This window comes from Lissotriton vulgaris, chromosome 1_1, assembly GCF_964263255.1.
Source record: "Lissotriton vulgaris chromosome 1_1, aLisVul1.2, whole genome shotgun sequence".
NCBI lineage: Eukaryota > Metazoa > Chordata > Amphibia > Caudata > Salamandridae > Lissotriton > Lissotriton vulgaris.
This window is the reverse complement of record NC_141685.1, coordinates 1,881,912,854-1,881,924,394: the sequence shown is the minus strand read 5'-3', so window position 1 is coordinate 1,881,924,394 and position 11,541 is coordinate 1,881,912,854. Positions and strand designations below refer to the sequence as shown.

Sequence of the window (11,541 nt, the reverse complement as noted above, 5' to 3'; positions counted from 1 at the left end):
CACGGCGAGCGCGTGGCCTGCGCCGATCGCATTTTGAGAGAAGCGCGCGGCCGGCGCTGTCTCCTGGGAAGCAGAGTCAGTAACAATAGACCTCAGCGAGTACAGTGCTTACGCACTGTATCGCTACGAGACCTAAAAAAGAAAATGGCTGTAATTCACTACTAGGACATGCTACACACACCTACCATAGGGGTGTCTGATATGAAGAAAAGGAAGGTTTAGGGACTGGCAAGTAGGTGCACTTGCCAAATCGACATGGCAGTCACAGACTGCACTCAGGCCTTGCACTGGCAAACCAGAAACACACTTTACAAGCTGCTTCTGTGGGTGGCACAACCAGTGCTGCAGGCCCACCAGCAGCATTTGATTAACAAGCCCTGGGCACACATGGTGCACTGTACTAGGGTCTGACAAGTAAATCAAATAACCCAATCATGGAATCACTAATCAGTACATCAATTTAACATAGGGAGCACTTGCACTGTGGCACTGAATAGCAGTGGCACAGTGCCCAAAGCATATATAACAGCAAAAACATATCAAAACAGAGGAGGCAATCAATAAAAATGGAAGGAAGACTCACGCCAATTATGCCAGGTCTAACACTTAGTTAGCATGTCCAGAGGAAAACAGAGGGCGAATTTGTCTAATGGCCATTACGGCGAAAAAACTTCTTTAATTTGATGTGTTACTTTGCTTGTATAAACTAATAGCTTTGGTGAATAAAAGATAATTTGCCTGAAGATTGCAGCAACACATTATGAGTTGAGAAGGCAAAAAAACGACAAGATGCATAGACATGCTTAAATTGTTACCCAATCAAAGTGTGGCTGAAGGCGCACCTATTTTTTTCAATAATAATAATAAAACTGTGTGATGAAATTTGAATCAGACAAGAGCAAAGCCATCAAGAAAAAGGTAGAAATTATTTAATGTACATATTGAACTACAACATTCAAGAAATAAAAAAAGTAGCCATTTATTTTTCCTCTTTGCTAAAAATGCAGCATCTCCAAGACACGTAATTCAGCTGAACATTTACAAAGCACTTGGTTACGCCAAAATGTCTCTGCGCAGTCAATTTACAACGGAGTTCAAAGGTTCGGCTCGAATGCTCCCCAAGTCCAAGGCAGAATCGGTTTCTTCATCTATTTCTCCAATGACAGCACTAAAATACACATGAAATATAAACCTTAAACACCTACAAAGTATACTTGTGACAAACTTAAACGCAATCTCTGCTCCACATGCCAAAGGTTATTGTTAGTCGGGTCCATAAAAAGGCAACTCTAAGGTTTCAGCAACATGCTACTTTAAAGCAAGAATTCAGCCTCAAAACATTTTCTGTAAACGTTCAGAAAGTTCATAAAATGTATATTAGGTTGCATATAAATCTAAATAAAAGACAAGTATCTTGAGCTAACAGGAAAAAATGGAAGCAGTGGATGCTATAAGGGGTTAAAATCTAGCCTCAGAGTACATTTTGCAAAGAACGGTCACATCAATTGACCACATAATTCCTGAGATCCCTGCTCCCATCATCACACCAGCAGACCACTGAAGAAACGTGCTAAGAAGGTATTGCATGATCCATGCTAAAAAAACAAGCTACTTACCTTCATTAACACTTTCTGGCAGAGACTATCTAGCTGCAGATTCCTCACCTTCTGAATGTTTCCCAGGTGCCAAAATGGATAAGGATTGGTTTTTACCGCCGACACCATTCTGCTCTGGAAAGAACGTGCAAGGTCTATAAAGGTGCCATCCCGTGCCCTGTCAGTTGCCTTTGTGACTGTCCATGCTTCCAGATGTGGAGCCCCAAAAGCATAAAGATATATCAGTGTGCAGATTCCTAAACATGCGTTCTTATTAAAGGATAGAGTCCAACTACTGAACAGGGAGGATGGGAGGGCCGGTGAGGAATCTGTAGCTAGATGGGAGTCTCTACCAGAAAGACTGTTACCAAAGGTAAGTAACTTGTTGTTTTGATAGCGACTCCTAGCTGCAGATTCCTCACCTTCTGAATAAATATCAAAGCTGCACTTAAGGGAGGAGGGCTGTGGGTGGACTCAAACGAGAGAGTCCTGCAGGACTGAGCAGACAAGGCGCTCTTCTCTGCAGATTTGGCTGTCCAAAGATTAGTGCTTCGGGATTGTATGGAGGGACTGCCACTTATCTGCCTGGCAAATGTCTAGGATAGGACATTGAGTGCTAACGCAATAGTAGCAGCTTTGGCCCAGGTGGAATGGGCCCACACTCCTTCCAGAGGCTGCTTCTCTGGAAGGAGTGTGGGCCCAACCACTGAACATCCTCTTTTTGCATTCAAAAGGGGCAGAGATATCAGAGACAATGTAGTCAAAGCCTACCTTGAACCACCCGATTTGAGGAACCAATTGGGTCTTCCACCTATAAATGAACACCACAAGTGTGGCTCATGTGAAGCCTGTCCACTCACTGTTGAAGGGGCCATGTTTACACACAATCAAGAACACAGGCTGCCGGTATTCACCAACTGCAATAGCATCAATGTAGTGAACATCATTATCTGCCCGTGCGATACACCTTAGGGCAAACCACACAAAAGGTGAAAACACGCATTCTCCAACATATGAGTAGGATCAGATGTAGAGTACAGGGAGCCCCTTTGGTGGAACACTGCATCACACACAACCATCCTCCAGCGAGCATCAGATGGAGGGTACCTGAGAAAATCCGCCCACAACCTAGGGGTGGGTCAATAGCAGCTGCTTTGAACTTGAAAGAGTGCAGGTGAATCCATTCCCTTAACTCCGTGGCAGCAGGCCTAAATGAGCAAGAGGAAACAACAAGACAAATGGGGCAGTTGTAAGGCTTGACTCTCTGGGTAGGCAACACTGCACTTTCACTGCACAGACAACTACACTCAACATCATTATTCCTCTATCATGAGATGCTTTACACTTATTAGAAGCACGAATGATGTTACCCAAGTTCTCACAGTGTTAACCCCCTGCAATTAACTCCCTGTATTTTGCTTTTATGTTAAAGTACCACACTTGGTTATGACTTTAAAGTATTTTATATGCTCAATGTACACTTTTAATTTTAATTGTAACTTTAATGTGCATGCATAATTGGATATGATGCATCTTGTTGATCCAGCACGTTAATGTGGCACCAGATACTAGAGAGGACGTGGAATTACATTAATTTGTTGAGTATCCCCCTCTGGGTTCATTTCCTTACCATTTCCTTATTTAGAGATGTACGTGTATACTTTGAATGATTCTTTGCTATGTAAAACGCATGCGATGTACAATTGCCTCTGGTGCCGGTATAGCATCAATTAATGTGTCTATATACAGCAGCTCTCCCTACAGGAAGTCATAGGCAGAGCAAACTCTGGCGCACACAACTATTGGCTGATCGATTATCTCGGTCGCCTAGCAACCGAGCCCAAACGGACGTATTGGCAGCGTGCACGCTGCCGGTTACGCTGCTATAAGGAAAACTGGTGGCTCCTAGAGAGTAGGATTCTTCCGCAGTGGTGGAGCAGGACTAATGCCTGCTCTCCAGTAGATGACATGTCGCACACATCTACAGAGACCTAAGGTGAGCCTCTTCAGCGCGCAATTTAGACTCAGCCGAATTAGTAATCGCACTACCTGGACCCTGTTTACTCGACTCGGCACCAGTTAAATTTAAACGTACCCCTTTTTTTTTTAAAGAACAGCGTACACTTCACATGGGCACTCTCTTGATTTTAAACCTTGCCGACATAATACGCGGCCCGTTTTTTGTAATTGCACAACAGGTACCGCACTCAGCACGTTTTTGTAAATCACACAGCAGGGACCACGGGAATTAGATCGACCCGGCAGTTGCATCACTTTGCACACAATCCCTTTTAAACAGCGCACAACTCACATGGCCTGTCAGCATGCCACAGCACCCCCGCATGGGAATCTTTTCACCTGCTCCCGTAAGTGCACAACGGTGCACCGAGCCTCTCTAGACCCCACCTTGTTAACATGGGCACTCTGTTCCGACTATAAATAATGTCGGACCACACCCCTAGGCACCCCGCAACTACTGTGACCAGTTGACCGACCCAACGTAACAACCCTGCTCAGAGGGCAGCAATCATCACTTCACATTTGGCGGCACCAATGGCCTCTTAATTCACCCACAGTAATGTCACAACGCAGAGGATGTTATGTGTCGCACTTTACACCCAGACCACACTGGAGGTTTTCATACAGGCGCTCAGGACCAGCATCTTAGTTTTGCGCACGACCGGCTAACGATCACCTTTGATGCTCCACACACCATTCTATTTTTAGCTTAAGAAATCGCAAAGGTCCTTGCAGAATCTTCCGTCAAGCGCCACTTAAGGGCATATACAGCCAGAACACTTTCTGGTCCAGACTAGGTGAGTGTTCCACCTTAGTCTCTCCCCTTGTACACACCGCTTAACATAAGTGTTCCACAGGCCTGACAATCATGTGTCCTTTGTCCATGGGCTGTAAATAAAGAACCCCCTTCCACACCATGTCCTGATGAAGACCCATAGTGACTACCGAAGGGAGCACACAGAGGGTTGAAACATCGCCGATAGAACAAGGTTAAGACAAACCAAGACCCGGTTTACTAAGAGGAGCATTAACAGCCACCAAGGTTCATAGTTACGAGTCTGGCTATTTTTTAATTTTGTCCTTTCTCCTTGTATATAAATCCTGAACCACCATGTATATACTGCATCATTCTTTTTCACTAAGCACATATGTCACATGAGCACTGTATATATTTGAACTATTGCTGAACATCCTCTTTGTATTCTTGAAAATACGAATAGTTTTGACTGAAGTAATTCAGATAAAATGCAAAGTGGATATGCACAGACTGTGTTATTGTGATAATTCCAGATAACTACTTACAATTGTCAGGGCGTGTGTGTGATTAATGCCGTATGAATATTTGGGTTTTGCGACACTTGATGTGCTGATAAAATTACGTTTGAGAACCCACCAGAACCACTTTTTGTTAATAAGAGTCACTAATGAGGCAGCTTCATATGCAACAGTTATACGCAGTGTTACAGCAAACAAATGATAGACGGAATGCTGACAATGCAAACATTCACCACAAGTCAAAAGATCTGGGTTAAATCCATTGTTCTTTTGCTCACCATGCCATCTCAGTTTAGACCCAGCCCAATGCAAATCAGTCTCGACCCTGTGCCTTATGGGAACAGTCCAGACCGAACTGTCAAGCCAGGTACTCCCTGGAACGGAAACAAGCATCCTGGGACTGGTTTTAGGGTATGTCACCCTTCTTCAGCCAGGCTAGCTTGAATCCAGAGGCACAGAAAGTAAGGGACCCAGGTCTGGGCATACCCATCACACACCGGTGAAAAGTGTTACAACAAACAAATGATGGACGGAATGCTGACAATGCAAACATTCTCCTCAAGTCAAAAGATCTAGATTAAATCCATCGTTCTTTTGCCCACTAAGCTACCCCAGTATGGACCCAGCCAAATGCAAATCAGTCTTGACCCTGTGCCTCATGGGAACAGTCCAGACCGAACTGCCAAGCCAGGTCCTCCCTAGACTGGAAATAAGCATCCTGGGACCGGTTACAGGGTATGTCAAACTTCTTCAGCCAGGCTAGCTTGAATCCAGTGGCACAGTGAGCAAGGGACCCACGTCTGGGCATACCCATCGCACTTAGAGCGAAAAGTGTTACAGCACACAAATGGTGGATGGAATGCTGACAATGCAAACATTTTCCCCAAGACAAAAGATCTGGGTTAAAGCCATCGTTCTTTTGCTCACCTACCACCCCAGTTTAGACCTAGCTATATGCAAATCAGTCTTGACCCTATAACTCATGGGAACAGTCCAGACCGAACTGCCAAGCCCGGTCCTCCCTGAACCGGAAACAAGCATCCTTCCCTTGCTCACTGTGCCACTGGATTCAAGCTAGCCTGGCTGAAGAAGGGTGACATACTGCAAGAATGATCTGCATATGGCTGGGTCCAAACTGGGGTGGCGTAGTGGGCAAAAGAACAATGGATTTAACCCCGATCTTATGCCTGGGGGAGAATGTTTGCATTGTCAGCACTGCATCCATCATTTGTTTGTTATAACACAGTTATAAGCAGGGCACTGAGACTCTTGATCTTATTTTGCTAACACAAGAGTTTAAAACTAATTTTTTAACGGAAATTTTAGACACAGCTCATGCGTCACAGGAGCCTTCACTGCCATTTAATGAGGCTTTAACGGCTGTTTTAACAGGTACTTGGGCGATTTATTGAAGGATCTTGTCCTCCAATAAATTGCCAGATTATGAGAAGATGTGAGCCCCAGAGATTTGGACTTTCTTCTTCAGCACTCAACTCCAGAAAACCTAATAGTGCAGGCTTCAATAAGCTGTACTAATCCCAATGCTATCTCGATTACTCGCCCTCACAGGGAATCTAAGACGACGTAAGCTCACACAAAAAAGGTGTTCTCTTCCACTAGTTTGGCTTTAAGGTCGCTTAATACTTTGTCTTTTAGGGAGATATTCCCATGCTTTGAGGGATAGAGTGCCAGTATTGCCTGTGGTGCCGAAGGATATTCATAAAATATTTCAGAGTTTGGTTGGTGATGAACAGGATGCAGTAACATTCTAAATTAAATCTGATCTGGATACAACAGATTGTCTAAGGAAAGCATTGAGAACCAGCGTATTTATTAGATGACATGCTTGGATCCACTCCACCTGATTTTATACAGATTTACAGCATACATTAATGAATATGGTTTTGATGGTTCTACATTGTTTGGTGAAAAGGCAACCATAGCCATCAAAAGGTTTTAGGTAAGTCCACTCCCCGCTCACTTGGTTTGGCACCTTCGGCTCACATACTACCACAGCAGCTTACCTTTTGAGATTTGGGAAAAGGCTACCTTCAGAAACAGAGAGGGAACATGCCTCAATTACAGCAGATCACCCAGGTTTTTAGGAAATGCGGTCGTGGAGCAAGTAAACAGCAACCAGAAACTCAAGGACAACAATCTGACCAAATTCCAGCACCCTATTCTGCATCAACTTCAAAGCCTTTTTAAGTTAACCTTGGTGCTCCGCAATCGCCCGGTTGGGTCAAATTCCATATTACCTCCCAAAATGGAGGTCATAGCATCAGATGACTAGCTGCGGCATATTGTTGCACAAGGTTATTTTCTACCCCTTTTAGTCGTTCCCGCCAAATATTTCTCCATCACCACAACATCTACAGGAAGACCACGAGTTCAAGTTCAATTTATTTATGATTTTGGAACTCAAAAGAGATCCACATAAAAAGAAGAACAGAAAATAAAAAATATATTTTGGAACAGTAGAGTATGGTTTACAAATAAACATTATCATATAAAAACGTCAGATAAAATCACTAATAATAATCATTACAAACCAGTGGATTTTTAATACAGATCTAAAAAACATTTAAAAAAGTTAAAAATCCTGTGGCAAAACATTTCATTTGGTGGGTTATAAATGGCATCTATAAATGCAGTAGCAGACAAAATGGATAATTGCAGGCAAATTGGCCTCATCCACTTACGACGATGTAATAAAAAAGCCGGACAAATAAAAAGCACATGGGTAACGTCCTGAATAGAATTATTGCACAGATTACAGACTGGAGAGGAACCATACCATTTAAACAATACATTATTCAGTGGGAGAGAACCCTGCCTCGATAAAAGCCAAAAACTGCGCACTCCATGGGGGATATTCCAAGTAATATAAGACTGTACTTTGTTTATCAGACAAGAGTCAATAGCTGGATGGATGCCCCTCTTTAAAATACGGGATGACCGGCATGCCGAGGTCCGATAGTTTTCTCCACAGCAACGGCCAATCTACTTTGTCGAATGCTGTGGAGAAGTCTATGAAAGCTGCATACACTTTCCCTCCTCGGACCTTAACATATTTTTCAGTTATTACTTGCAATGCCATTAGATTATCCATGGTTCCATGCTTTTGCCTACAGGAAGACCACTTGTTCTTGTAGTTCTTCAGGAAGAAGGGGGTGGTAGAGAGAAATCCAGTTTGAGAAATCTGGACTAGTTGTTACTCTCGCGGTTTTCTAATACCAAAAAAGGCAGGTGTCTTCATACCGTTTTAGAACTTAATCCTCTGAAGAATGAATTACTTACCTTCGGTAACAATGTATCTGGTAGAGACAAAGTCTAGCCGCAGATTCCTCAACTTAGAATATCCCCAGGCGTCAGACTGGATCAGAAAAACTTTTTCCCCAGAAGTACCTCTGCACGCCGGGGGCGTCGTCGCCTGGCTCTGTCCTGACGTTGTCCATTGAAGTGATGTCAATGGAGCCATAGAAGACCCCCCTCGGCCTGCTGACGTCAGTTTTCTGCAGTGAAACTTGTCCATGCCACAACGCGGAGCCACTACAAAAGCTGTGAGAGTATAGGAACAGTGTGCCAAAAAAGAAACAAAAACCTTTGAAACAAAAATGATAAGAAACCATCCCATGTTGAAACGCACTCACCGCTTGGAGAGACCAAAGGGAGCGAACAAGCACCCGCCCCAATAAAAACCCACCAAGCAAAGAACCGTGTCCCCCTAAAGAGGCAACAGCAGTGGAAACGAATGACATGGCAATCGAGGGACAGAACGCAGCCAAAGGATGGAACTGTACGACAGTCTGTGAGCAAGAATGCAACCGAAAAGGGGGGGGTACAGGACTGAAAAGTCGTGACTTATGGCTGCCTAGAATGAAACAATCACATAGAAGTGGCACCACACCCCCACAATGAATGCACTGAGCTTAGTGCGATACAAGGTCAACCCAAGCGCCTGCAGCAGAGATAAGGAGACCCCCAAAGACATGGGGAAACAGATGAGGGTGGCGGGAGGGTTAAAAAACATGATAAACTCCAAACAAGAATGGGTGGAAAGCTAAAGTGCCTAGGCAGAATGACACACCCTGCCCCGGAAGTGAGTGAACTAGAGCACCCCATGGGAAGACCATGGCCATCTGAAAGGAGGCAAGGTGGTAGAACCCCACCTGGAAAGGACCTCACATATCAGGGAGGATGGGCGGGTGTTTAGGAATCTGTGGCTAGACTGTCTCTACCAGATACATTGTTACTGAAGGTAAGTAACTCGATCATCTGATAGATACATCTAGCCGCAGATTCCTTAACCCAGAATAAATACCACAGCTTTATCCCATGGGAGGAGGGCCTGCGACCGAACCTCACCATGTTCCTGAAGGAAGCAGACCGTTAAGAATGTTGACGGAAACAAGGTGGGGTCCGCAATGCAAGCGCAGCGGAAACCAGACCCATAAGGCTCAGCCTTATAAGGCTCCGCCCTGCCCTGAAGGGCAGGGGGCAGGGTGGAGCATGAGCAAGGGAAGCAAGGTATCGCAAGTCATCAGAGGACAACAAGTCCACTGTGGGCCAGACAGGGACGAAACAAAGGCACAGGCCCACCTTGTTTCCGACAACGTTCTTGACGGTCTGCTTCCAAAAAGATTAGTTCCGTATCGTAGGTACTGATTAAAAAGCAATATGATCAGTTTGGCCTGGAAATGGTGAGTGTACACTCAGATGAAGAGTTATAAAATGCAGTTAGGCTTGTAAATTGCAAAGAAGACACTCAGAGGAAAAGCTAGTCCGCAGAAGCCCCCTACAGACAAAGTAAGAGGGATCAAGCCACTTGAGGAATCTGAACCGGCAGGGAACTCCATTGAACATATCTCAAAAGTATTAGGTCAGCCAGAAAAAAACAAATTTGTAATGAGGACGGTATACTACATATGTGGGGAATATTTAAACAATATATGTAAAATATTGGGACCAAATTGGCTGTGAAACACTTGTCCCTCCCATGGCCTGTGTTTTATGGCTATCAGATTTGGAGTTGCTCCTGCTGCAATCGGCTGCTTTCTGGAAAAATGACAGAACAGAGGTGTGGGCACTTCAAAAGGAACACACACACACCCCAGCACACACTCCAAAGACTAAGACCCTAGATCATATTTGGGGTCTGGAAAAAGACTATAAGAAGTTGGGGGCGCAAGCTCCCTCATCGCCCCCCCCCCCCCAATTATTTCCTGTCAAACAACCAGTCAAGAAGTAGAAACACTGCAAGACTCCTACCTGTGACCGGGGCTAAGGTCTGCAGTCTCCAAGCTGAATGAGGGGACATCACTCAAGGAAATCCAAGACCACCTGCCCTGGCGCACCAGTGCCTGTCTGCTTGTCAAGGCCAATGTACCCTGAGGAAGATGAGAGAGCTTGGAGGGAGAGAGAAGTCCTGTTGGGGATCCTGGCAAGTGGATCCCCATAGTGGGGAGTGAGGAAATGGTTGAGGCACCAATTGGGCCATTGCTCATGTGCAGATTCAAGTCCTCAACCCCATATGTGGGAGGTGTCAGAGAAATACTGCAATATCGGAAGGAGCACCACAGATGACCAGCTGCAGCCCACTGGCTTACTCACCACCGGCAGGCTTCTGCGATGTTTGAGTGTTGAGCGCTCCCGGGGGCGCTGGTGCAGCAACCCCAGCAGGAGCAGGTAAAACTGATCGAAGGGCCCAGGGGAACTTGTTCTGCCTCATAATGCCACTGGCACTTGAACACTTTTGATTTTGGAGTTGGAGTGGGACTCTTAAGACTTGGTCTGCCAGTGGGGCCTAACCTGAATGTCCCCTATCGTATATACTTACCTCAGGAGACCCGAGTGTATTATTTGTGTATGCCGTATTTCACTTTGTGCTCATATTAACAAAACTCTTTATTTATTGTTTTTAACAAAAGCAAGTATTTGACTAGACCATCATTTATTGGTGCTACTGAACAGATTTTGAATTGTGAGCCTGTGTTTAACCCTAGCATCTATCCCTCTTTCCCCTAAGAGAAGCCTTGGACTACTTGACCCGCGCTACCGCAGTCAATTGCTGAAGGGGTACTTGGCCCAGTTTACCATGACCCATAGTAGGTCAGGCCCTGGCACAACTGGAGTAAAAGGCCTCAATCCCCACGGCTGGGCCCAGTAGCTCCTGCTTACCCAGTGGCCCTCTGTAAGGGGTTCTTACATCAATTAAGAAATTATATGGGTCTATGGTCGACACAGTAGAGGTCATCCTTCTCAGGTGTGGGAATCAGCTTAATTATTGCTTTATTAAACTCCACCCAAACAGAATTTGCCAATATCATTTCCCGAACGACTCATACCAATAATGGTATACTTATGGCCAATGTTGTTTTGTCAAATTCTAGAGAGAAACCATTGTCTCCTGTAGTTTTCCCATCACCCATAGATTTAAAGGTGTTTGTAACTTCAGCATCTGAGATCTCAGAGCTTAATTGTTCTTGGAGGTCTTGTGGAGACGTGGGATTTTTAGGTTGGCCACAAAGTTTTCCTCTGTAGAAGGATCTGCTGCAGTGTCCGTGGAATAAAAATTGGGAGTAGACAAGATAAATTCCTTTAATCTCTCCTACTGTTATGAGGGTTACATCTAGGCCATAGACAGCTGGTA

At 44.8% G+C, this 11,541-nt stretch overlaps 1 protein-coding gene across 1 annotated transcript in view; it reads right to left on the bottom strand.

The window, feature by feature from the left end:
* Nucleotides 1–912: 912 nt before the first annotated feature.
* LSM8 (LSM8 homolog, U6 small nuclear RNA associated) overlaps nucleotides 913–11,541 on the bottom strand; it is a 78,310-nt gene continuing 67,681 nt past the window's right edge. Inside the window, exon 4 of the mRNA XM_086938276.1 lies at nucleotides 913–1,168. Within this exon, the coding sequence (XP_086794402.1) occupies nucleotides 1,078–1,168 (91 nt within the window). The 3' untranslated portion in view covers nucleotides 913–1,077. The remainder of the gene's footprint in view (nucleotides 1,169–11,541) is intronic.